The sequence below is a fragment of the Lepisosteus oculatus genome, chromosome 6 (assembly GCF_040954835.1).
Source record: "Lepisosteus oculatus isolate fLepOcu1 chromosome 6, fLepOcu1.hap2, whole genome shotgun sequence".
NCBI lineage: Eukaryota > Metazoa > Chordata > Actinopteri > Semionotiformes > Lepisosteidae > Lepisosteus > Lepisosteus oculatus.
In genome coordinates this window covers 47,913,845-47,940,778 of record NC_090701.1, presented here as the reverse complement: position 1 = coordinate 47,940,778, position 26,934 = coordinate 47,913,845, and the positions used below count along the sequence as shown (strand labels likewise).

General features: G+C 36.0%; 1 protein-coding gene across 1 annotated transcript in view; it reads left to right on the top strand.

Moving 5' to 3' along the window:
* The window catches only part of LOC102697626 (peroxidasin homolog), a 64,662-nt gene extending 38,044 nt beyond the window's left edge, over positions 1-26,618 (top strand). The window contains exons 9-23 of the mRNA XM_015353391.2: positions 2,328-2,497; positions 3,731-4,003; positions 5,646-5,762; positions 9,349-9,507; positions 10,613-10,725; positions 12,167-12,323; positions 13,482-13,590; positions 14,049-14,206; positions 14,538-16,041; positions 17,776-17,910; positions 19,868-20,076; positions 23,113-23,236; positions 23,347-23,479; positions 25,681-25,794; positions 25,916-26,618. Coding sequence (XP_015208877.2) covers positions 2,328-2,497; positions 3,731-4,003; positions 5,646-5,762; positions 9,349-9,507; positions 10,613-10,725; positions 12,167-12,323; positions 13,482-13,590; positions 14,049-14,206; positions 14,538-16,041; positions 17,776-17,910; positions 19,868-20,076; positions 23,113-23,236; positions 23,347-23,479; positions 25,681-25,794; positions 25,916-26,050 — 3,610 coding nt within the window. The 3' untranslated portion in view covers positions 26,051-26,618. The remainder of the gene's footprint in view (positions 1-2,327; positions 2,498-3,730; positions 4,004-5,645; positions 5,763-9,348; positions 9,508-10,612; positions 10,726-12,166; positions 12,324-13,481; positions 13,591-14,048; positions 14,207-14,537; positions 16,042-17,775; positions 17,911-19,867; positions 20,077-23,112; positions 23,237-23,346; positions 23,480-25,680; positions 25,795-25,915) is intronic.
* The last annotated feature ends 316 nt before the right edge of the window (positions 26,619-26,934 follow it).

Genomic DNA, 26,934 nt, shown 5'->3' with positions numbered 1-26,934 from the left:
GTGTTTTCTACATTTTGTTTCTGTAGTTAAAGATTTTACTAGAATATAATCTCTGATTGAGGAGGATTTAGCATGAGCATTGCATCACTTCCAGCTTCACTGTTTATAGAGTCCTCCCATCCCAAAAGAGGCAATAATGCCAATTAGTTATCAAAAGGATGAAATGGAGATATTCCATAAAGCCAAAGGACTATGAGCTATTTTTTCTACGAACAGGTACCTCTTGCATTTGCCAGATAATCCAGGGCTGTGGGTGAAAAAGAGTAGGCAAGAAAGTCAGGGGTCAACTCTGGACTATGTAGCACCCAAACAAGGAAGGGAGTTTCATATCTCCGACTATAACGGCGGATGGGGGAAGGGAATGATGAATCACAGAAGGCATTGCTCAAGCTGGTGTGGAGGTTAAAAAGAGAAAAAAGAAGAAAGAAAAAAGCAGACCAGACTGGGGCTGTGGAAGAGGTGAAAGAGAAAGTGATAGTGGGAGAGAAAAGACTAAAGAGAGTGGGAGAGGACTAAATGGTGTCGGCCCAGATGGCACGATTGTGCTATAGTTCCATGGATGGGTGACGTCATCAGGATGGTGTCGGCCCAGATGGCACGATTGTGCTATAGTTCCATGGATGGGTGACGTCATCAGGATGCGGCAAGAGACAGGAAAAGACAGCATGATAAGTTTGGGGAAGGGTAGTTTTCATAACATGTGGGCCGGTGTGACTGGGAAAGAGACAAGATTGGAGAAGAGATGCAAGAATTAAGATGGATTTAGCAGCTGGAAGAGTTGGAAGTTGGATATGACTGTTGTGGCTGAGATTGGGTTAGGGAGGTCAACATGCTGACAATGACTGCTGAAAAACATTTAAGAAGGTCAGTGAGCTCAGAGAAGTGGAAGAAGGAAGCTGAGAGGTGGTATTGGCTCCTGAAGGGTCCAGATGGAAGATGGAGTATTCAGAAACAGAGAAGTGGATGTGAAGAGTGTAAAGCCACTACATGACAAAAAATAATTACGGTGCCATAACATCTGCTTTACTCACAAGCTACTTCTTAAACGTCTCTTAGACTAATAAGCCATTGAAAGGGAAATTTCATGTTACTTTGCTTTTCTGTCATATTAATTTAATTTAAATTCCACAAGCTGACACCACAGCTCAATTTGCTGTTAATATTCTGACACTTTTATAAATGGCAGTATGATATGACCCTTTTAATAAATCAAGCAAAAACAAATTTTGTTTTATTTGTGTTTGTGAGCCCCCACTACCCTCTGTTGCAAATAACTTCAAATCTTTATTTTTTAAGGTGGTAATACTGTATACCATAAAGCCTTTGTCACTTTATACCCCTTTCTGATGTTATGGAGACCATATTGACAAGCAATGTGTGTGTACACTGTTTTAGGAACACAATTTTATTCCATTGTAGATCTTATACCACAGCAATAGTCACTTTATTGTTCCATACAGTATGAGATGGTAAACTCATTTTTGGTATTAATGACTGCTGCAGTTCTACTTCTGTCATGTGCAGACACCTTTGTGACAGCTGAAGGAAGGTATAGAGTGATATTCATTACCACAGCTGCCCAGTGAGAAAATTCAATGGCATTAATTTCATAAGAGGGGATGATATCTCTTCCAGAATCTTTGTCTTCCCATGATTCCTTCCTAAGCTTCTGCACCTTGCAGGTCTTGCACTTGTAAATTTATTTATTCTAGGTTTAAAACATTTTTTTAAATTGAAATATGACTAATGATCCATTCATTAATAGAAAATAACTAATTTCCTGGCAAGGGACATGCCAACCCAGAGCCTATCCCAGGAGCACAGAGTGCAAGAAGGTACTTCATCATTGATTTAAAAAAATGTTTAGAGTCATGATGTTCCCACTAGTTAGGCAGTGAGTTCCATATACTGATACTGTATGTGGTGCTTTAACACCCATTGTGTAGATCTTGGTCTTTCTCAGATCAAGAAAGATTCAAACAGTATATGTCAACTTAAAAGTTCATTCATACAATAAGTTTCTTAAGCCTGGTAATAGACTATTCAAGCACTTACAGTGCCTATCAAAAGCATTCACCCCCCCTTGGACTTAACATTTTGTTGCTTTTCAATATGAAATCATAATGTATGTAACTGCACTTTTTTTAATAAGTACTGTAAGTGCAGGAACACAGTATTTCCTTCTTACTATTTCCTAATTATTTATTAAATTTCCAATCTAAGAGTTCATAATTCCACAGATCATCTTTCTGTTATTCTGCAGAATTTTCTGAAGTGAAAGTGTAAGATGTTTTTTCTAAAGAATTGTTGAATACCTTTGTTGATAGCACTGAAATCGATATGAGGGTTGACATCCGATTAAATCTGCTGGAAGATGGCACATTGATGATACAGAACACCAGAGATTCTGACCAGGGGACTTACCAATGCATGGCCAAAAATGTTGCTGGAGAGACAAAGACTCAGGGAGTGGTTTTAAGGTATTTTGGTACCCCAAGTGAGTGAACTTTTAAATATGTTCAATGTTTAGTCACCTTTTGTGCTTTCCAACTTATCACAATTATATCCCAATTTCTTGCAATTCATGAAATACTAGATAGAGCCTACTGGTGCAGATGTTATATAAATACATAGTATACAATTTTATTTGCATAATATACAGTATTATATTATCCTTACATCCTGTTTATTTTGTTTATTATTTTTTATCCTGTTTATTTTGCAAGCAAATTTTCAAAGTTATTAAAACACATATCTCCTGTTTGTTAGGGAATACTGAGCAATAAACACGTATGTCTTTTCTTCGTTCCCCTGTACAGTGAGGTACGATGGACTAAGAAATTAGGAATCGACTTAAAAGGCATACCAATATTTACAATTATTAACAACTACAAAGTCATATGTTTACTCCTATTATTTAGAGTAAAGAAATTGTGAGTACCAGGGCCCTGCTTTTTGAAACAGGAAAACAGTATTCAACCCTGCAACTGAGCCCCAGATACCACAGAGGAAAAAGGGAAACCTGTTTTTTATAAAGTAAATTTCCCTACACAGGACTAAAATGCTCTCTTAATGAAAACTAAAAAATTGGGACTTTCCCTATTCCAAATAGAACATTACAAAGCAAGTGAGAGGTTACTTTAGCCTGATGGATACCATGATTCCACAACTATAAGCAAACATTCCTATTGCTTAATCCTGTTGGTTTCTTCAGTACTCACATTAAATGGACTTGTTCCATTGTCTAGTCTGCCAAAAGAAAGAACCCTCTCATAGTGCTGTTTCTTTTCTTTCTGCTGTCAATGACTGATTTAATTTATTTTTATTTCATGTCAGTATGTCTTATCTATCCTGCATTGAGGCCCAGTTATGCACTGTACAATCCCCAAGAAGGATGGCTTAATACCCTCACTAAAAATAGTCCAGCCACTGGTAAATAGTAGTATGATTTGGGCTCTGGGCATTGTTAACAAAAAAGACAAGAAACAGCTGTGGAGTTCTTGTCCTGACAGACATTTCTAAAGCAAGCCTTACCCTAAAGAGGTGCTATGAGCTGTATTTTTCAATACCCCCTCCTGCATGTAAGATAGTATACCAAATTAGTAATATGCATTGTCATATGTGCTTTTGCCCCTGAATTTTTGTGATAGATCTTTATGTATATCTTAATAATAATAATGTCAACATTTTTATACAGTCTATTTTCTGTCTCCTTCATATTTTATTTTAGATAAACCCAGTTTTGTGATACAGCCCCAAAACACAGAGGTGCTTGTTGGCTCCAGCCTTACACTGGAATGCAGTGCTACAGGAGATCCCCAGCCACATGTCACCTGGACAAGAGGGAATGGAAGTCTGCTCAGCAATTCCACTCAGTACACCATCACATCATCAGGGGGTCTCTTTATTCAGAATGTCACTTTGGCAGATCATGGCGAGTTTATCTGTCATGCCAGTAATAGTCAGGACTCCATTCAGGCATCAGCAAGCATCATTGTTCAAGGTTGGCTCCAAGTGGCTTTTAATTTTTTTCCCCTCACTGTTGAAAGAGCTGAAACATTGATTCGGAGTTGTATTAAAAATGATTACTGTTACGTAAATAATGTGCTTTCTTTGCCATGTGAGTCATATCCTCTCCATTTGTGGAGGGTGGTTACTCAGAAAATACTGCAGCATTTGTTAAAAAATAAAACTGAAAAGTAATGAAAGATTGCTTTTGTTTCTTGTACTTCACATTAAATATCCCAGTGTCATCCCAAATGAGTATGTTATAAAAAAAATAAAAATGTGCAGTAGTTACAGCTTTACAAGAATCAAGTTATATGGAGAATGTAAAAATTGAGTAAATATCCTGTTTAATTCCTTGGCAAAAATGTATTTATCTAAATAGTAGACTCCTTTATCCAACTTGATTTAGAAACTGTGCAATAATACATATGGTAATTACATAATGAAATACTGTAGAAAAATAAGTAAAAAATGCAGGTTTTGACAAGAAAGGAATGAGGTACAATAGGCTCTTGTTAGGCACAGAGAATTAGAGAATTATGAAATCAGTGTCCATTGAGTGGACACTGAAAAAATGAATTTTTGATTATGAGTAGGGAAATTGCTACATCTGAAGGTTTTTCACCAACTCTTGCAAAGATAATTAAAAAAAAAACATTGAGGCAGCTCTAAAACTTTCAACAAGCTGGTGAATGATGATAGGAAAGTGAGTATTGTGCTAGAAATAAAAACAAGAATGTTATCATCCTGCAGTATTTTGTTAATTTTTAAGATTGATAGTGATGGAGGAGTTCTGCATTTCATGTATTGAAATTTCAAGAGCAATATTTTATTCTGAGATTAATATTGTCTGAACTTCAGACAATTAAGGTAGCTCATTTGGCTGCTAGTAGCTAAATGATCCATGGATCATGTCCAACCATGCTGAAAAGAGAAGAAAAGAAACACAGCGTTTTGGCTGTGGAGCCTTCTTCAGGTGTCTTCGTTCTGTTTCTTTTCTTCTCTTTTAAGCATGGAATAAACCTCTACTTGTTACTAAAAATGTAAATGATATGTCAAAATATACTGTACGCCTACAGTACATGTTAGTCATTCAGACTTGGTCTTTCACACCTTATACTTGTATTGTATGTTTTTCACTTACAATCACAGCTGCTATTGTTAAAAGAAATAATTAAGCAAGACCAACCTTTTGCCCATGTCGACTGTCATATTATTTGATTCTGTTATTTTTTTACATTCTATGTTATTTATGTATAAAATAATTGATGAAATCCATTAAATCTGAATGTTGCATTTAAAGTTTTCATTAGTAAACAGTATTTAAAGGAATTTACTCCTACTGTAGTTTCTGATTTTGTAGAGCACAGGAAATTGTAGGAAATGCTTGTGAAATTCCCTGCAAATATTGAGTGTTCGGCAATATAACCACGCTAAAAGTTAAAAGTTAAAAGTATACACAATATATTACAGGTACAGTATGTGCAAATATTGTATGGTTTAACCAGTAAACAGAAACAAATTTTATATGTTCTGTATATGCTTATTTAAAAAGCATCAGGCAAATGTGCACATACTGTATAAGGTATACAGTTCATCTGGTCAGTTTTTCTTTCCTACCCTTGATTTGCTTTCAGCTCCTCCAAGGTTTACTATGGTTCCCAGAGATCAGGCTGTGATAGAAGGTCACTCAGTGGACTTTCCATGTGCAGCTGTTGGAAATCCTTCTCCTGTCATTGCATGGACTAAAGCAGGTAATACATGTGTGCTTTTTAAATGACTGTTTCATGGGAAATAGGATCAGCTTCTTTTCTTAGCCTTTCCCATATTCTTTGACTCATATTGCTCTGTCAAAATGTTATACTTAGCTAGAACAGGATGGTGAGTGTGACTTTATTTATTCAAACTATTTTTTTCTTTTATGATTCGTTTATTGAAGTGGTGAATTGCTTTATGGAAACTCTACAAACTTTAGTATTTCGTATATTTTACATGTAGTTTGTATTTTATCATACAGTGTACAGTGTTTTATGAATGAGAGATCATCTGTAAATGCATTGTCTTTTTATTACTCTAATAGCTTCTTGAAATTTGCCTTAACACTTTAAGAAGATGTATGGCAATAAAAGGTTAAATAAATCCTTAGTAATGAGACATGCAGTACTGTTTTGGCATATATTATGGATTTTATTGTTTTAGAAGAATTACATCACTCTTCCTGAACCTCATAAAACCAGATGGAAAGGTTACACTATTAAGAGTAAACATGCATCATCTTAATGTTTACATGAAATGGCATCAGTGACCATCATTTTATTGTTTTTTAATTAATATAGTTGGAACATCTGTATAGTTTTATACACCGTTTTCATTAACTTGCTAGTGTAAGATTCCATGATTGTGTCATGTTGAGAAAAATTATAAAATAAAATGAAAAACACAAAGTGAGGTATAAAATTGCAAGATACCTACAGTACGTACTACCTGGAATGATACTTTTAGTTGTTTATTTTACCCAAATAACATCTGTATAAAAGAGTGCCTGACTGGTTTCCTTTTGTTTTAGGGTTTATTATATACTGTTTTACTTGCCAAATTTCACAGCAGGCAGAGAAAAGAGGCCATTATTAATGTTTAGATTATTGAATGCACATGTCTCCTGCAAGCTATTAAGAAAAATATTCATAAAAATTAACAATACAATATTTTAGAAAAGTAAATAATGCTTTTGTAGCTTTGTATTTTGAATAAAGAAATTAAGAGCAGTCCTAGCATAGAAAATGGGAATGTAAAATAATACAGTATATGCAAGCCTGGGAGAGTATATTCTGGTGAAGAGAGTTAACCTAAAAACATTTTCATACTGATCTGTATTATTAACTAACTCAGTACAGTTTTGTTAATACTAAGAAACTTTTAACTATTTAATTATTAAGCTGCACATTTTAATTATCCCCATTTTGTATTAGCACAAAATAACAACAGATTTTCCATAATGACACACAAATAATGTTAGTATCAGGGGAGTGCTTTTAACACAGGGGTTTCATGTTCAGTTTAGCCGAGTTTATTGCTTTGGAGGGTGATCCAAATTGCAGCATCACAAATTCACACAGTGAACCCACAGGGACATTTAAGATACATGGCCAAATTTAAATGCTTCCAAAAATATTCAGATCCAATCACAGTTTTCACATTTTCTTTTTAAAAGCAAAATGGAAATGCATGAGTATGTAAATCCATGGCTGTGGCAAACCTAAGTTAATTTAGGTGTACAGAATTACCTTAATGAACCACGCAATTAGTTGTGTGATCTCTGTCTGTGTACAACAATAGTGTTTTACATAATTTCAGAATGAATACATCTTACTCTATAAGGTCCTTCAGCCAGGTAGTGAATTTCAAGCAAAGATTCAACCATGAAAACAACGGTACCTTCAAACCTCAGTGATAATGTTGAAGAAAAAGGGCAGACCAAGAGAAGGGTACAAAACCACATAAAACTCTTTGAATATTATGAAGCTGATCATTACATTTGTGAAGTGTATTGTCCAACCCAAAAGTGGTCTAGATCAGGCTGTCCCTCCAAACTGAGTTGCTGGCCAAGAGGGAAACTGGTTGAGGATGCTACAGTGAGACCAACAAGCCAGTTTGAAAAAGCTACATACTGTAGTTCAATGTCTGAGATGGGAGAAAGTGCTCTTTGGTCAAATCTGGTCCATATGGCACCATGACCAGAAGGAAAACATTACTAAAAAAACATTTCAAATCTTGAATGGGGTTTGCAACAAAGAATTTAAGCATTTAAAACTCTATTGTCCAGGGAGTCCACAGCAGGCTTCACCTCTGTATTTCCAGAGACCAACACATGGACTTCAAGTAGTGTAAATGATCAGATTACCATTTTCAGTTCTTCTCAGGTTTCGAGGTATCTAACTTTCAAACGTGTGATTCCCTTGTGGCTGGGAATATATCGCTAGGTTCTTCTTCTCCTGTGTGGTGACTTCCCCTTTGGTATGGTGGGAAAACTCTAGTTGTAGCTTTCCACCTGATAGGCTAAGTGGTCCGACAACCACAGATAGTGTTTTAACCCACCACTGGGTGGTGCAGGGAAGTCCTCTATAAACTGTTATAGGATGACCCAGTAGTGCATTTCTTTATACGTAGTTTCTTTGGGGGACAGCCAATAGTATCCCACATCTGGCAGGAGCTGGGCAAAGGCATGTACCGTAGATGTCAGGAACAGTTCTTTCCGGGCCCTATGCAGACGACGCGGTCTGATTGGTGAAGACACAATAGGAATAAAAACATGCAGGGGTAGGGATGGAGACAGGGAACGTGTCCAGGAAGTGCAGGTGTCCAGGGGAAGTGAGTCAGGGGCAAACAATCCAAGCATAAATCCAAAAGGGAAATCCAAAACAGGAGGCAGAGTCCAAGACCAGGGGATCCATCCAAACTAATTAAAAACCAGAACCGGGTCGGGACTGGCGGGGCAGGGAATCAGGAACAGGAAACTAAAACCATAACGGAGCCAGACGCAGCAGGACCCCGGGCTCTCACGAAGCAGGATTCAATGAGAAGCCTCGGGGTGACGCCTGCGTCTGCCTTTTAAGGTGGGGCGAGAGCTAAAACAGGTGCAGGTAATGGGGCAGAACAAGGAAGGGCAGGAGCGCCCTTAAGAGGGGGAGTAGCGATCGTGACAGTAGAGCTATCAGTGAACTTCATGTTCCTAAATTTTTGGGGTGGCCCTTGGTATTCAGCCCCACTCAATCCAAGAAGTCTTCCTCCAGTTTCTTATAATCTCTGGGATCCTGTACTCTCATTGCCATGGCCACCACCTGTGCCCCTCCCATTAACAGTGGAGTGAGTTGATATGCCCAAGTTTCCTTGTGCAAGACCATTACAACAAATTCAATCAATTTTTTGAATAAATGTATTAAAATTAATAAAATTATTAGTCATGTACAGTTCAACAGTTCAAGTGGTCAACAAAAGAATGCATTTAATATTATGGCTGGGCTTAAGGATTGAAATATAATTGCTAAATCAAATGAGTCAAATAGCTACATTTTTATGTCTTTAAGGTTTATAAAAATCTACTTTAGCACACAAAAGATTATCGCATAAACACATATTAGATATCATTTGCTGCTAAATAAAAAGTATTTTAAAACTTCCCGGTTGTGCTTTGGATAAAGACAACTTAAGCAGTTCAAATACAGAGCCAGATTTATTATGGAAGCTTTTGATAGTTGTCATGAGCCATAAAGTCATGGTGAAAGCTTTTGATGGACAAGTTGCCAAGAGAGGGCTGACTTTCCCCATTTCCTGACTGTGCAGGGGGCCAGCTGCTCAGTGACAGAAGGCTATCAGTGTTGTCATCAGGGACTCTGCGGATCAGTCGTGTGGCCCCACATGACCAGGGCCAGTACGAGTGCCAGGCTGTCAGCGTAGCTGGAGTGAAAAGACTGCCAGTGCAGCTGACTGTGCTGGCCAAAGGTATACCAACTCTCATGGCTCTGGGCCTTCATGCATCTGTTCAGAATATGAGATAATCATTCCTCTGAATTCACCTCACTTGCTCATGTGGTCATTTGCATCGTGGCTATACCTTTTAGTTTTTAAATTCCCCAATGGAAAGTGTATAGTACGAACGTATTTTAGAAAGTAAAACACTAATATACAGTATTTGTGACATGAGCAAAACGAATAAGCTGCATAATTATAATTTATCTGCTATTTTAAATAATGTTCTCTTGCTTTGTCTCTTCAATAAATTTAACTTCTTTCGATGTGAATGAGTATATATCATAGAATAGCATTCCTTACACTGGAAAATTATTTACAAAATAATACTGTATATGGAATCTCATTTTCTTTAAAGCAGTGAAAGGTTAACATTTTAAGTTAATTTGGGATTTATTCCAAATACTCTTTATAATGTATGTGGTAAAAAATACATAATCTCTCACCTAATTATATTCCTGTTGAAATGTGAAAAAACAATAATAGTGCCAATAGATGGCACCGATTGTTTATAAATCACAGTTAAAATATATCATATAAAAGCTTTTTGGCTCTTGAGTTATCCATTTACAAAACATAACTGCCTTAACTCCATTTTTTAGGTTTCATGTAGTTTACAAACACAAATCCCAGTGAGGGAATATTCCAGGGCTACACAATACGTGGTCCCTCCAATCTAATCCATTGCAGTACTTTCAGAGTTTGAAAATTATTATACAATTTACTTCTGGATCCTTGTTTCTGTAATTATGCTTTAGTTTTCTTCTCAATGTGTGTGTTAGGTGATTTTTTTAGTCTACATTTATTCTAAACTACAGAATGCAAATGTATTTTTTTGCCTAAAGTGCTTCTGATTGAAAATCTTGTCAACTAAACAACTGCACTGATGCCTGTGCTGCTTTGTGCACACTGCTCAGTTAAGAACAGTCCTGGAAATGGGACTTAGAATTAATGCAGAATTAATTGCTTTTGAAAACATTTAAAAGTGGTCACCTTAAATAGTAAGTTAAGTGGTAGGCTTGGGGATACTAGTGTGGAGAATGTCATTTAAAATGTTTTTTTTCTGTTTTTTCTTTAGTTTTGCCTGTTTTTATACATGTACCTCAAGATGCCTCGACTGAAGTGGGGCAAGATGTGCAAATTTCATGCAGTGCTCTGGGAGAACCAACCCCTATGATCACCTGGACAAAGGTATGTTGTGCGTTTTTAGGGGGTTTATGTTCCACTGTGTTTTTCCCACTACTAAAACTTAATTCTCAGTGCCGCGAGTATCATGTATACTAGCAAATCTGTGCACATAATACCTCATTCAAAACTTTGTGAGAACAATGTTTGATGTGTGTTAAATTCAGGTTGCCAGCAAAGCAGCACTGACACTTGGTATTATGAGATGAGTGCAATGTATCTTACCAGGAGACTGAGATCCCTTCTATCATCCCTATTTACATGAGGTGTAAAGGAGAGCAAGGTTTACTACTCCTCTGCAGAAGAGAAGTTAGCTGGTGCAGTGATTAAACAAAAGGTCTCAGTACCAGAATGTTCCTAGTTCAAATTCTCGCTCTTTCACTGACTCTGATTGTTGTTCTGTTCATGTTACTTGCACTGTGTCCTTGAAATAAGGTGCTGGTATGGGGGATTATAAATAATAATAACATCACTTTATTAACCCTTTACAATTTCTTGCATTAGGAATTATCTTTTCACATACCCCAGCTTGCTCTCCATGAGACACACAGACAGGGAGAGAGCGCAGGGTCTGCCATTGTATGGCACCCCTGGAGCAGTTGGGGTTAAGGGCCTTACTCAGGAACCCAATAGAGTAGGATTCCTCTCCCGGCTGGGGATTTGAACCGGCAACCTTCCAGCCACAGCCGCAGAGCCTTAGTCACAGAGCCATCACTATCAGCAGCAGTGTCAAAGTTCATCCTGTTTTCTCTATTTTATTCTGTAGAAGAATCAGCTAAATTATTTCTTATTTATAAGTAAAGCACCAAGGGACCTCAGGAAACCTGATGAAATGAGAAATTTAAAGAATAAAACATAGTACTAGTTTACTAAATGCACGGGCATTCATTATTTCTAAAATAGGTTGGTATGGATTAATAACACTATTAACAAAATCAATAAACTGCTGTATTTAGATCATAAAAGTCATGCCGAAGGCAGTTTGGCTTAATGTTCATTGGTACGAGATGCAAGAAAGAAAAAAATAGTTTTTTTCTTGATTTTAACAGTTTTCAGTCAGAATGTTTTATATCAGAACTGAAATATGAGGTTAGAATTATGCATATGTTTTGTTTACTTTATAATGTCTTACATCGTTTAATATAGACCACTAAACCAAAGGTTTCAACCAAAGGTAGATGACAGAAAGTAAATTAAAAACAAAATCTGATTTGATAAGAAACACAGGGAAACATCCATAACAAAACCGATTGTTTAGGAAATCAATTGCTGTGTAGTAGTTGTATAGCGAAAAATGTAACTGACTTCAAGACCATTATTGAAAAAAAAGCCACATGAAACTGAATACATTTGTAATTGTACAGATATGAATGTTGTAGAAAATACAATTAACATCAAAGCATCTGACTGGTCATTTTTCATCCTGATATCTCCATTTTTTTATAAGGATGGCGTTCAAATCACTGACAGTGGAAAGTTCCATGTTAGCTCTGAAGGCCTACTAACCATCCGAGATGTTGGTCAGGCAGACAGAGGCAGATATGAGTGTGTGGCACGAAACGCCATTGGCCAATCTACCTCTAGTATGGTGCTGAGTGTTGTAGGTAAGGCATTTTTTAAAATGTTTTTACTTTGGGAAGTACAGTTATTCTGTTCTTTTCATTCAATAGTTTTCTATTTTTACAGAAACACAATTTTATTACTATATTCTACTGAAAAGTTATCTTGTTTAAGCTAACAGCTAATCCTGATCCCATCTGTATTTCGTAGTATAAATAGTAGTGTATTGGCATTACGGATATTTTATGGATATACTGTATAGAAAGGAATAATAATCTGTATGTGAATGACTAGAAACACCTTGCAATGAATCATTTACATTTGTTTTGTAAATGTGTTCTATAAATCTCCGTAGCTCTATATACTGGCTTCTCATGAGTACATAGGCTGCTGTGATAATTCATTTTAAGATTCTGATCAGTATGAATGGCTAAACAACAAGATTGGTTTCTTCACAATGAGGTTTCATACTAGTGCATTGTACATGTTCCAACCCTTGATTTGATTTCTAAGCTTTTAACTATGTATCTTTTTATTCTGAAATTTTCTTTCTGTGTTTTGTCTTTTTTTATATATTTGCTTTTGTTAGGTGTCTCTGTCAGTAATGATAGTGATGTTACCCTTGTTTGGTATTGTTCGCCTAATGGTTTGACTTTTATCAGAATTTTATCAGAAGAGTGCAAATTCTTGATTATTCCATGTGTTGCCCTTGCTATTTATCAGTGTTTTAGGCAGTCCTTTATAGATACCATAGTTAAACATATGTATTCAAAATGATTTCTTGTTAAATAACATATTGCTTTATAATGTTTTAGAAATCCTGTTATTTTTTCTTCCCTGTGGTTGCTTGAAGTGTTCTATTTTATTTGAATGTGTTGTCACTGCTAAGACTTAACACTTTCAGCAGTTAGATAGTATTGACTGCTGTGTTAATTTCTGTTGTGTGGAAATTTTTCAACAAGCTGTAATATCACATTGTAATAAGATGGGTCATATTATTTAAAGCATATCTAATGTAAAATTGTTCATTGAATGGTAATATCACACAGAAGTGCAGAAATGCTGTAATTAAAAAAAAGCCTTGCTACTTATACAGTGTGGCATTGCTTTTTGCTGTTATTTTTTTTGCTTTGATCTGTCTGAAGCCAGCCTTATTTTTAGCTTTTTACAGAACTTCATTGTCACCTTGTGTATCCTTGCAGTTCCAGAGGGAAGACGTGCAGGAGACAGTTTTGTTGAACCGTCAATTCATGATGCAACTCAAAGGGTTGACAGTGCAATCAATTCAACACGTAGAGATTTATTTGACAAGTAAGAAATAATGATTGATTCTTCAAGGACTGATGACAATAACTATAATAACTAATGTAGGTATAGTTTATTACAATGTGGAACTGTGGTAGCTCAGATGGCAAGGGTGTCTAGCTCCTGACCAGAAGGTCTCAGGTTCAATCCCACTCAGCCAGCTTTCCAAATGAGTACCAGGGGTTAATCCTTCTAGGGGTAATAGACCAGCTGGAGTGTAATGCTGACCACATCACCTCCACCTCCAGTGTTGGATGGTCAAGAAAAATGGTGGCCCTTGTCCCCCATTCCCCCATGGGCCTTTATGGCCTGAAAAGGGACCTACCTTATTACAAGGTATTGAGTATTTATAACCATGTAGTGATATCAATATTTTTTCATTAACCTTGATTTAATTTTTATATCTCTGTAAAAATCTCTACAGAGCCTATGTTTGTCTTTTTGTCCCTCTGTCTCAAATGCAGGCAACCTCGCACACCAAATGACTTACTGGCTCTGTTCCGCTACCCAAGAGACCCTTTTACCATTGAGACTGCTAGGGCCGGAGAAATATTTGAACAAACACTGCATCTTATTCAAGAACATGTACAGCAGGGGCTAACTGTTGACCTCAATGGCATTGGTAGATTTATGTGCATTATTTTAATTAATTTAATTTCATTTATCTTAAAGACATACTGACTCATTGTACATAAACCAAACTATTGACTTGTTGTGTCTGTGGCAGCTCTAGTTTTCTTAATTTAAGTTACAGGAATTTAATTTAATTTAATTTAACAACTTTTTTATTTGTCTAATTGTGATTTTATTTTAATAATTATATTTCTGTTTGTACTGTTGTGCTTCAGAATCTGTTTTAATATAACAAAGAGTCAAGGCTCATTCACCACTGCATGCTTATTTTCTTTTACATTTGTATCAGTATGAAACCATCTTCTTTGTTGGTATTGTAGAGTTCCGCTACAATGACCTGGTTTCACCACATTACCTGGACCTCATTGCCAACCTGTCTGGCTGCACTGCTCATAGACGCTTCCCAAACTGTTCTGACATCTGCTTCCACCAAAAGTACAGAACTCACGATGGTACCTGTAACAACCTTCAGCATCCCATGTGGGGTGCATCCTTAACTGCTTTTGAGAGAATACTTAAGCCAGTATATGAGAATGGTTTTAGTGTACCCAGAGGGGTTGGGCATGATGCAAAATATAATGACTACCCATTACCGATGCCCAGACAAATCTCCACTGCCATGGTTGGCACTGAGACAGTAACTGCTGATGACCGCTTCACACACATGCTCATGCAGTGGGGACAGTTTTTGGATCATGATCTGGACCAGACTGTAGCAGCCCTCAGTATGTCACGGTTTTCAGATGGTAAACCCTGCAGCTCTGTGTGCACTAATGACCCCCCCTGTTTTCCCATCATGATACCTGAAAATGATCCCCGTGTGAAGAATGCAAGGTGCATGTTTTTTGTGCGTTCAAGTCCAGTCTGTGGTAGTGGAATGACTTCAGTCCTTATGAACTCTGTCTATGCCAGGGAGCAGATTAATCACTTGACCTCCTATATTGATGCATCCAATGTGTATGGGAATAGTGACCATGAATCTGCTGAGCTCCAGGACCTCTCCAGCCAGCACGGACTCCTGCAGAAAGGTAGTGAGTGGGGAAATTCTGGAAAGCACCTTTTGCCCTTTGCCAGAGGACCACCCACTGAATGCATGCGGGATGTGAATGAAAGTCCTATTCCGTGCTTCCTGGCTGGGGACCACCGTGCTAATGAGCAGTTGGGCTTGACTGCCATGCATACCTTGTGGTTCAGAGAACACAACCGCATTGCGGAGGAACTGTTGAAGCTCAATCCTCATTGGGATGGAGATACAGTGTATCATGAAGCCAGAAAGATTGTAGGTGCTGAAATGCAACACATCACATATCGGGAGTGGCTACCCAAAATCCTGGGGGAGGTGGGTATGAAGCTGTTGGGGGATTACAAGGCTTACAATCCAAACATCAATGGAGGCATTCTTAATGCGTTTGCTACTGCTGCTTTCAGATTTGGCCACACCTTGGTTAACCCAATCCTGTACCGCTTGAATGAATCCTTTGGGGAAATCCAAGAAGGTCACATTCCTCTCCACAAGGCCTTCTTTTCTCCCCATCGGATTGTTCAGGAAGGAGGCATAGATCCCATTCTCCGTGGCCTCTTTGGGGTGGCTGGCAAAATGCGGGTTCCTTCTCAGCTTTTAAACATGGAGTTGACTGAGAGACTTTTCTCCATGGCTCACTCAGTGGCTTTGGACTTGGCTGCTATGAACATTCAAAGGGGCCGTGACCATGGCATTCCACCCTACAAGGACTACAGGGTGTTCTGTAATCTGACTTCAGTGAAAGGTTTTGATGATCTAAAGAATGAAATCCGTAACCCTGAAATCAGAGAAAAATTGAAAAGGTAAGTAAAAACAATATTATTCTAAATATTAAGAAATGCTTAGGTTTTGCTGTTTGTCATTTGTACTGTCATAGATGTTGTATTCTCAATACAATCAGTGATACTAGACTACAACTCACGTTATATACTATGAAATAAATATAAAGTACAATTTTAAAGGTTTTTCCTCCAGTGCAAAACTTGTTCATTTCTTCAATCATGTTGCATTAAATGATCATTTTCATTTAATTATCTTCCCTTCTTAGACATAGAACTATTCTTTTTGTATTCTTTTGTATGCTCTACACCTCTGATTTTAACAGTGCCTGCTGTATAAACAAATACATGGTGATTTTAGGTTCAAAACCATGTGTCTGTAACACTACCAGACAAAAATAAAATTTAAGGTTGCATTGACATCATTGATCTAACGTGGATGATAAAAAAGCATTTTTTGAGCTCCCGTGAACCCCCACAGACTGAATCATTTGTGAATTTTTAGCCGTAATTCAAGGATAACCAGAGATAAGTGCCTGTTGCAATTTGTCAGAGTGCTGAAATGAAACACTGATAAAATTCAGCAATAACTTCATGCTGTAATGTCTAGAATGGCTATTGAGCAGCTACTGTTTACAGTGTTCATATAGTCTTAGATCACATTTATACCAACATAACCTACATTTGTCATAATTTAGATAGGGTACTTCCATACTTCCAAGCAAATACCCCAGATAGGGTTCATATTCTTTTCTATAAAAGCCTATACAAATTACTAAAATTTACACTTTATCTTTCAGTTGCCTAGCTCTCTAAATACCCACAAAATGACCATTTCTTATGGCTTTTCCTCTGGTGAAATGTAAGTTCCATTGGAAAGTTTACACATTAGCTCACTGTAATTATGCATGTATTGGCACTTTCTGTTTGAGTTCTACAGTGTATTACCTATAACAGACATGCATTCACCTCAGACTTTTCCATTTTTGCACATGCTTTGATTTAAATCTCAATGATGGAAGAGGCACATATCTAACATTCCTTTGTATCCCTTAAGTGTAATTTCTTTTTCCAATGCCATTTACATGCCCATGATCCCATCTGTGAAAAAGGTTATTCATTTTGATGGTTACAGAGAGGTAGGACATAATTGCAAAACCTTTATCACGATTAACGGGCTGGGGTATTTTACCCAAAATATAATGGAAAAGTAGGGAAAACAATGACATGACAAAAAAAACCATAAGTAAAAACAATTTTGAAATATGGAGATTTAAGAGTAAAAAGGGGGGAATTCAAAGATGAAACCCCCTTTTTACTGTATTTACAATCACTTATAACCAAATGCCAGCATGGAGAAAACACATTCAAAAATGGTCAATATAATTTTAGTCACAGTTGGGGGTGGTACAGAGCACTGAAATAGGACTATAAATTCTGACACCACCGAAATATCCTTTCCCTGAGTAATACCTACAGGCTTGTATTATTATTAGATATTCAATATTTATTTTAATCTTTGTTTTCTCATTCCATTTAATTAACATTTGTAAACTTTTGGGTCCAGTTGTTTTAACAGAAAACCATAGTTTAAAACATTCTTTCTTAATTCCTGTCATACGTGTCACTTGATTTTATTGCTTTTTCCAGCCGTCATCTGTAATAAAGTGAAACTGTGGTATAGTATAAATAATTTTTGTTTAAAAAAATCAAGAGGGTCAAACATTGACATATATATATATAACTTGGCTTTTGTAGGTTGTATGGAACACCTCTAAACATTGACCTTTGGCCTGCATTAATTGTGGAAGATTTGATTCCTGGAACTAGAGTGGGTCCAACTCTTCTGTGCCTGTTTGTTACACAGTTTCAGAGACTCAGAGATGGAGACAGGTAACACAGTGTCCTAATTAAATATTATTAAGCATATAAACAATGCAAAATATTCTAAAATAACAATGTTTGCCTTCTTTGCAAATATGAAAACATAAAATTTTAAATTTGGAGAGATATAGTAGTTTAATGAAGTTAAATGAAGACAAATGTTTGCATAATCACTCGATTATTTCTAATTTGACTAAATCCCATGCACCCAGCAGCTTTCTTTTGATATGGAGATAACAGTGGCCATTGCTGGTAGAACGTGACCCTATAACACAATCTAGACACATTGGTTACAACACATTAAATACATATATAAAGTTGTCATTTGGAACATCAATTTTTTTGGAAATGCAGAGTCACAAAAACAACAGGGTCACAGGATTCAAGAGGAAATCAAGAGATTTCAGCACAATGATATCTCAATCTATTCAGTACTTCCCAACAGTTTTTTTTGTAGTGAAACCACTGTACATAGTCATTGGGCAGAAGTATTACACTATTATACTATCCAAAATTCTGAGGATATAAAAAAAAACATGATGGCATTGGACTATACAGGAGGACTATACACTATACTATTTTAGAGTCTGCTGATATTTACAACAAAGTATTTCAAAACAGCCTTCTCAAACTGCTAACATTCAGTGACTGCTTACTATCACTCTGAAAGCCCTTTCTGTATCCGAATATTCCATCCATCACACCCAAGTGAAAATGTGACCAGTCAACACATCATTACCACTAATGTAATTAAAACATTAATGACTACCATTCATCTATTTACAAATAAACCTAGGCTTTTTTGCTGCTCTAGTGGCAAGGCCCTTAACTCCTACTGCTCCAGGGGTGCTGTACAATGGCTGACCCTGCGCTCTGACCTCAAGCTTCTCTCCCTGTCTGTGAGTCTCATGGAGAGCAAGTTGGGGTATGCAAAAAGACAAATTATATATGGCTAATAAAGTGATCTTATCTTATCTTAAAAGTCCTCTCAAAGACCAGTCTGTCACAACTACAGTACATATAATCATATTTTGGTGTATTAGAGTTTTTTAACACTCTAAAGCATGGTAGCTGTGCAGCTTGATCTGGGAGTCAGCTTAATAGAAGGTGGCTTACGGACATTCCTGACAGAGGAAAAATAAGTGTTTTAGCACAAGGCTATAAGAGGAATCGAATGCAGCTGGTTTTCAGAAGGTTCTTCTATAAATGTGTTAAGTTCACAGGAGTCATTATCTTATCTTTTAGTGAGATCAGGCAGATATATTCTCATTGCAAAACAGTTTCTGGTTAGGTTGGTTTTGAGAGAGCACACAAAACCAACTGATAATGTTCAGTGCCCACCCTTTGACTCTGGTTCAGAAACAAGGTTACAGAAAAGGTTTAGTTACCGCCACATGCTTCACTCTCCAGGGTACCAGTGTCTGAAGACAGAAGTAAGAGCTCTCTGGTGGATTGAGTCATATCAGCCAGTAGTTCAGGCCGAAGGAGCCATGTAAAGTTAAGAGAAACAGGGAAAATGGGAAGGCCAGTAATGTACAGAGTCTGCAGAGGCTGCATACAGTAGGTCATTAGATAAGGTTAGATCCAGATCCAGGTTAGATTTGGTTATATGTTTCGCCACAGTTAAGGGGATTAATGTGCGTTGGTCCTCTGACGCCAAGCTACTGGTTGGGAAGAATCTGGCACAAGCACATTTACAGTATGTGCTTTAATTGGTTTGACTATAAAATATTGTTATGCCCATTGAAACATGGCTTTACTATATTGCACAGCTTTTTATTCATTTTTATTTGAAGGATTAATGCTAATTATTTGCTGAATTATAACATTTCCTTTAAAAAGTAAAGTATTGTCGTTCCATGAGCTAAACAACAAAAATTTGTATCCATGTACATGGTAAAACATACATTTGTTTAAAGTATACAGTCTCGTGTTTCACCATAATACTGTTCTGACACTTTTCTAGGTTCTGGTATGAAAACCCAGGAGTGTTTAGCCCATCTCAAGTCACACAGCTGCAGCAGGTGTCTTTGGCTCGTGTCCTATGTGACAATGGAGATAATATTAAAGAGGTTCAGTCTGATGTCTTTTTGAAAGCAGATTATCCCCAAGAATATAAAAGCTGTGAAGAGATACCTAAAATCGATCTGAGAATGTGGCAAGATTGTTGTGAAGGTAAGTGATAGCAGTATGTAGCAAAGCCAATTTCGTTCAATGTACTGCAGAGTCACATTTTGGATAGAATAAACGTCTATTGAGCTTCTTTGTGCTTTTGTTACAGTACTTTTTTCTATTCCAGAAGCTAGCTGTAGATACAATATTGTACTGTATGTATCAGGCAATAGATTGGGAAGACAATTGGAAAAATAATGTCTGAAAGGTTAATAACTCGTTAATTAAAGGTTAGTTAATTACTCCACTTATGAATTTGTCTATAACAAAATATAAATATGAAATTTGTTGGGCTTTGCAAAGAAACTGACAGAAGGAACGGACTTTTAGTCGTTTTTATATTGAGCAATAATAAAATAATAATTTTATAGAGCGCCTTTAGAAACAACTTCTTTACAGAAAAGTAAATAAAAATTATTTGTTACAGTGAATAGCTGTTAAATAGGTAGGATTGCTTTAAGACTGTAAATGGAAGACTAAATAAAAGTTTCTGTTTATTAAAATTGTGTTTTCTGCATCTGCTTTTGGGCCCCAGAGTGGCTCAACCCAGACACAAAACTGTACAGTACTTAAACATTATACTAGTATTTAATTTTGAGAAAACCAAATATGCTTAGGCATATTATGAATAAGGTTTTATACACTATTATTAAGAAATGATAGTTACTATATTTATATCCACTAGTGCAAAAAACAAACCACAACAGTTTAATCACAATTATTTACAAAAGCTATGTTATGTTATTTTTTGCTATTATTTAAAAAATAAGTGAGTAATTATGTAAGTTTGCTCAGTCTATCACGGATGTAGTACGTTATTTAATGCTATGGTAATTACAACTGACTATATTTAAATAAGGAACAAGTAATAGGTTTATTCCATGCTGAAAAAAAGAAGAAAGAGAACACAACGTTTCGGCCGTGGAGCCTTCTTCAGGTGTGAGAGAGACAGGGCAGTAGGCAAAGGTAAAGTAGCGGGAGAACAAAGGTTGGGAGGGAGGAGGAGTGAGAGGCGGGAGCAGGGGACAGAAAGAGAGGCCAATCAAGAGGTGTGAAGTCAGAATGGCTGCAGAGAGGTGTGAAATGAAACTTCCAATGAATGGAGAAAATTTAAAAGAACGGTAGTCTGTCGTTAAGAGAAGGGAGAATGTGTGATCCTAGCTGCGGAATAATTTTAGTTTCGGTGGTCTTTCTGATGTATGAGTTCGGAAAACCGTCTTTGAGAATACAGGCGGAGAGATTGGAGTGGTCGTGGCCGTCAGAGGTGAAATGAGAAACAATGGGCTTGGAGAGATCTTTAATCTTCACAGCCCTGACGTGTTCTCTGAAGCGGTCTCCGAGTCTCCTTCCTGTTTCTCCAATGTAGATGGCTGGGCATTTACTGCAAGAGATACAGTAAATAAGGTTGCTGGAGGTACAAGATGCTGTCTGGGTGATCCGGAATTGTCCTGAGGGGCCTTGAATGAGAGTGGTGGTGGCTGTGTACTTGCAGGTGATACAGCGAGCTCTGTTGCAAAGGAAAGTGCCTGGTGTGGATGGTTGTTGAGGGCGGTCAAGGGAGCTGTGAACAATGTATTTAAATTATATTATTTAAATTTTATATTTAAATAATAAAACATTGTGAGCCAGTGAACACTGAACCATTTGGCCATTGTATTAAATATGGTCCCATAAATAAACAAGAAAAGAAAGCAAAAAACAAAATTATTTCAATATTTTTTTTTATTTATTAAAAAAAAGCCAGCAGCCAAGTCACTAAGCAAAGCAAGCAAGTGTGAGCCTGGTCAGTACCTGGATTGGAGACCTCCTGGGAAAAACTAAGGTTTCTGCTGGAAGAGGTGTAAGTGGCCAGCAGGAGGTGCTCACCCTGCAGTCTGTGTGGGTCCTAATGCCCCAGTATAGTGACGGGGACACTATATTGTAAAAAGGTCCCGTTCTTCGGATGAGATGTAAAACCGAGGTTCTGACACTCTGTGGTCATTAAAAATCCCTGGGCATTTCTCAAAAAGAGTAGGGATACTGTATAACCCTGGCATCCTGGCCAAATTTCCCATTGGCCTTTACCAATCAATTGAGTGGAGTGTCCAGAAAAGCGTGATACTGTATATGTGTAAGGAATTATTATTATTTAATAATTTCAACTATTAGTTCAATTAAAAATCTTAGCTTCATAAAAACTCTTAACAGCATGTTAAAGAACTATATAGATGTCTAAAAACAGAAACAGTTTCACAAGCAGATAATCAAACAATTTCTATTTCACAGCCAATTAAATGTACTGTAGCTAAGCAACAGTTGCCTTTGGTCATGTTTACTATTGCTGAGAATTTGATTTCAAATTCTCCTTTTACATACTGTATTAGAAAGCTATAAAGTATCACCGAACCTGTGAAATAGCTCCTTTTGAACAGCCTATCAGTCACAGGTAGGCATTTTTTAATTAATGAATTTACATTGAATACAAAAACACACATACAGTAGGCCTTTTCAGGATCCTCCACAACAGCAAAAGAAATCACTCAAAAATACCACCTCACCATTAGCACTGTGCTCACCCTATAAATACCAAATAGCCAACTTGTACCCATGTGAGAATGTGAATTTTTAAATCCTTTACCAGTTATACCATGATTAAGTAAATGACCCCTAGTGTGATTATTTAAATGTAACTAGAGGCCATAGAATGGCTTCGAGTAGCAGGTCAGCTGTTGAAGCCCCTTCTTAAGTCGGTTTGCCACAGATTTTAATTGATGCTGTCACCCGTCACAGTCAACAACTTTAAAAAGTGAAACATGGAGATGATGCTTATTTGCACAACATTATGTAACAAGGTTAAAAAAATGACAATTTTATGGGGAAATAAACCTTTACAGTGACATAATTATCATCAAAAGGCAAAAGAATTCAGTAGATCAGACCAATAGCTTTTGGCTACTGGTTGAGTATGAGCACAACAGGCCCATATACAAGTATGTCACTACCTACTCTATTATAGATACACATACTGCATATATTATGTATAATTGTTTCTTTTTTCAGGTTGTAGAACACAAAGGCAATTCAGTGCTTTATCTAAACACTTTCACAGCAGACGCTCTGCAGACGTAAGCTATCCTGAAGAAAGACAATCCAATTATGTTTGGGAAATAAAAAATAAAAAAAGGTATGAGTTTGAATGATTTCATTAAAAAAGTATATACTTTGTTGTGTAAGTATTTTTTATTCGTTTTAATTCCAGTTTACATAAGGCATTAAAAAATATGTTATTTTCAGATTAAAAGATAACAGAGAAGAAGAAAGAAATAATTCCATCGAATACATAGAGGACAAAAAAGGATTTTCAGACCAAGATTTCAACAGCTTTTTGACAGAAGTGCAACAAACAATTTCATCATTAAGGGATCAGGTAATGTAAAGACCGTTAAAGAATATCAAATGTAAGGACCTTTATTTCATTTTTACATCTACTTTGATTGCTCAGGGTAATTAAGCTGCACTTCAAGACATGCGTATGATTTAAATGTTTATGATTATGATCTCATGTCTTTTAGATTTTAGAATGCTTCACATTGGCCTCTATTTAATTTGAGTAGCTTGATTTTGTTTTAACTTAACCAGTAAAGGATTTTACTTAGAGTGCACTTTAGGACTTTTGTCCAGAGATACCTTCAGATTGACATGTGGTTAAAAAATACTGGCCATGTGCCTTCAGTAGTTTCCCCTTAACTCAGCACCAAAAAGCTATTATTCCTTTTTCCAACATTCCACCAGCTTTCAGTGTGAAAAACAGTACAATCAGAGAAAATGTGTTAAGTGTATGTTCATTTTTACAAGTTTCAGAATATAATGTATTTTGCAACTTTCATACTTGAACATAAAAGTTAAAACTCGAGAAGTATTGCTGACTGAATAAGAGCTGGGCGTATTATTTATACAAATTTGTAATATACTTAAAAGCATGCTTAACATGATGTAAATAGCAATTACTATGTTAATGAGTACATTACAATAAAAAGAAAAATATGTAATGATAATAGTGTATTTATTTTTTATTTTAACATTTAAACTGTTATTGTAATTCTGTTATAAGAAGTATTTTTTTAACACAAGCAATATATTGGAAAGAAATGCATTTTGTTGCACTTTATGTTGCCCCCAATATAGACTTTTAACTTCATGGATATGATTTTAGATTTGTGGAGGCAGCATTATTTAGTTTAACATTTTATGCATGTATCTGATGGCATTTACCATTCATGACAGGGTTTAATGTAGTTTTCAAGGGTCAGAAAATCATAAATAACCAAAGAACATTTATTGCTGACCAACGCTTGTTTATGGCTAGGAAACTGAGAAGCATTGCTCATTTAACAGTGTGAATTGGTTTGACTTTTTAAAGCTAAGAAATTTAGCTTTAAAAGCTAAGAGACCACAGAAGGCCTCAAAACCAAGAAAATAGAATTGTGTGCAAGATCAATACAATACTAATTTAAACTATTTTTATTTAGTATTGCTCTGCTACGTAATAGAGATTTGCAAAAAAGTGTTAGGACTACACTTGAAATGCAATCTGAAAATCATGAGAGGGATCTTATACAGTAGGTGTGATTTACAATAATGTGCCTAATATTTTAACAGACAATATTCTTCCTTTTCCATTCATTGATTCATTTCCATGTCTTCCTTCAACTTTTAGTTTATTATAAAGCAACATACAGTATAGACCTCAATCTTCACTTGAGTTAAAACAACACATTCATATATATTTACACAGGAGGAAAATATCCCAGTATAAATTGAATTGTAAATAATCTTTAGTAAAAATACATAAATGGAAAATTTATTGACATATAACAGTTAGCTGGTAAAAGTGTAAAAAATGTAAACAGGAAACTTCACATACAGTATCTAGTTAATTGTTTTTTATTTTAAAGAAAAGTCTGGATGAGATTCCCTGATCAATTAGCTTGTAGCAGCTAAACAGGAAAGGTGAGCCAAAAGCTCATCTCTCACTTTTAACCTTTTATCTTTTATGTCTTACAGTATATCCCTAAATGTAACTTAGAACATTTTTGTTGCTTATATTTTATTATAATATTACTGTATTTCATTACAATATTTCATTTTGAGCTTTCTGAAATGTGTTTAAAAGGTTTAGTACAGTGTTTGGAGTTCATAAAAGCAGAATACACTGTACTACTATCTTCAATACACATTCATTTTCACAAAATTTTAAAAAAGGCTGTTTGCTCACTTACTTTCCCGTGAGTGAACTTTCCTTAGAATCGGGACGCTTTTTTTTTGAAGATATGAAGAAAAAAAGTTAGTTCAAGTGCAAGTAAAACACCAGAAGCGAGAAAATGATCTAGGCTTGTGAACAAGACCTCATTTCTTCAAAGGCTACATGTTGCAAAATGACTTGCAAGCCTATTTGTGTGTTTTTTTTTATCATGTATTTTATAGACTCACTTATATTCTGTAGAAATTTATGGACAAGTTTGTTTAAAACTAGAGAACCTGAAATGCCAACCTCCTTTTAAATAAAATTATAAAATACCACATTAATTGATCGATGTCTAATCCAGCAACCTTTATTCTGATAAACAGATAAATAATCTGGAGACTCTCCTGAGGAAGAAAAGTTGCATGGATGAAAATGGTAACCACAGGATAGAAGGAGAACGCTGGGACAAAGATCCGTGCACAAGCTGTCAGTGCCAGGTAACTTGCCCTGAAAATTCTTTCATACTGTAAATCTCTTTCGCCTTTTTTGAGAGCAATTGACTGATTTTCAGTTGATTGACTGAGCAATTGATTTTTCCTTTTCTATTTTCCCTTTCAGAAAGAACAAATTACTTGCTTTGTAGAATCCTGTCCTGCAGCAGACTGCAAGAAACTCATCAAAGTGAAAGGAAGATGCTGCCCTGTTTGTTCAGTGGTTAAAAATAGCAAAGGAGCTTCTACAAGCAGTTCATAAACCCAAGTCAAAAGCAAGAGGTTTCAGAGCATTTCGTATAATCTACTGACACAAAAACATGTTAAGTGCTAGTATGAGCTAGGTCAACCTCACATGGTAATAAACTAGAGAGAGAGAAACCTTTCCAGCACTATATAGTTTATTTTTACCATTACTAATAAATTGCATAAAATCTGTTCAAACAAAGAATTAACCTTTGCGTTCGGAATTTGCCACTCTTTTTAATTTGACAAGTTAACTATATGCCTTGTACATCATCTTCAGTTCTAAAAAACATGAATATTGCTGGCCAATATGGATATCACACTTTGAACCAAGACACATTTTTAATTTTTCAGTTTTAAATAACTGAACGTTACTTAAAAAAAGTGCTGTAGCAGTCATAGCCCATCCTAAATATAATTTGCATAAATAGATCTTAAAAGTCACTGACTCAGTGCAGATTAAAACAATGAATACATACTGTGCTGTACAGATACTGACACTGGCTATCAAATTTAAACACCAAATATATAATTTATTTGGTATATTATGACATACTAAATATATAATAGGTATATTTCTGGCATCTTTACTGCAAACATTAAATATGTCATTAAATATGTTCAATTTTTAGAGAAACTATATATACTATATATATATAACTGTATATTTACTCTAGGTTGTCTGTCCCACAATATATTTCAGTTAACTTAAAATATTTTAAAGGTGTTAAAGTTTACACTTCATTTTGCAAACTATTAACTCATTACTCTTTTGTAGTGCAATAGTTAGTACTAAATAACTGTATTATGTTCTCTTCCTTGGATTGATGGTAGAGTATTCAGCTTTATTTATACTATTTACTGTCTTTCAAAAGAACTGGGCAACTCAGTTGCTGGCTT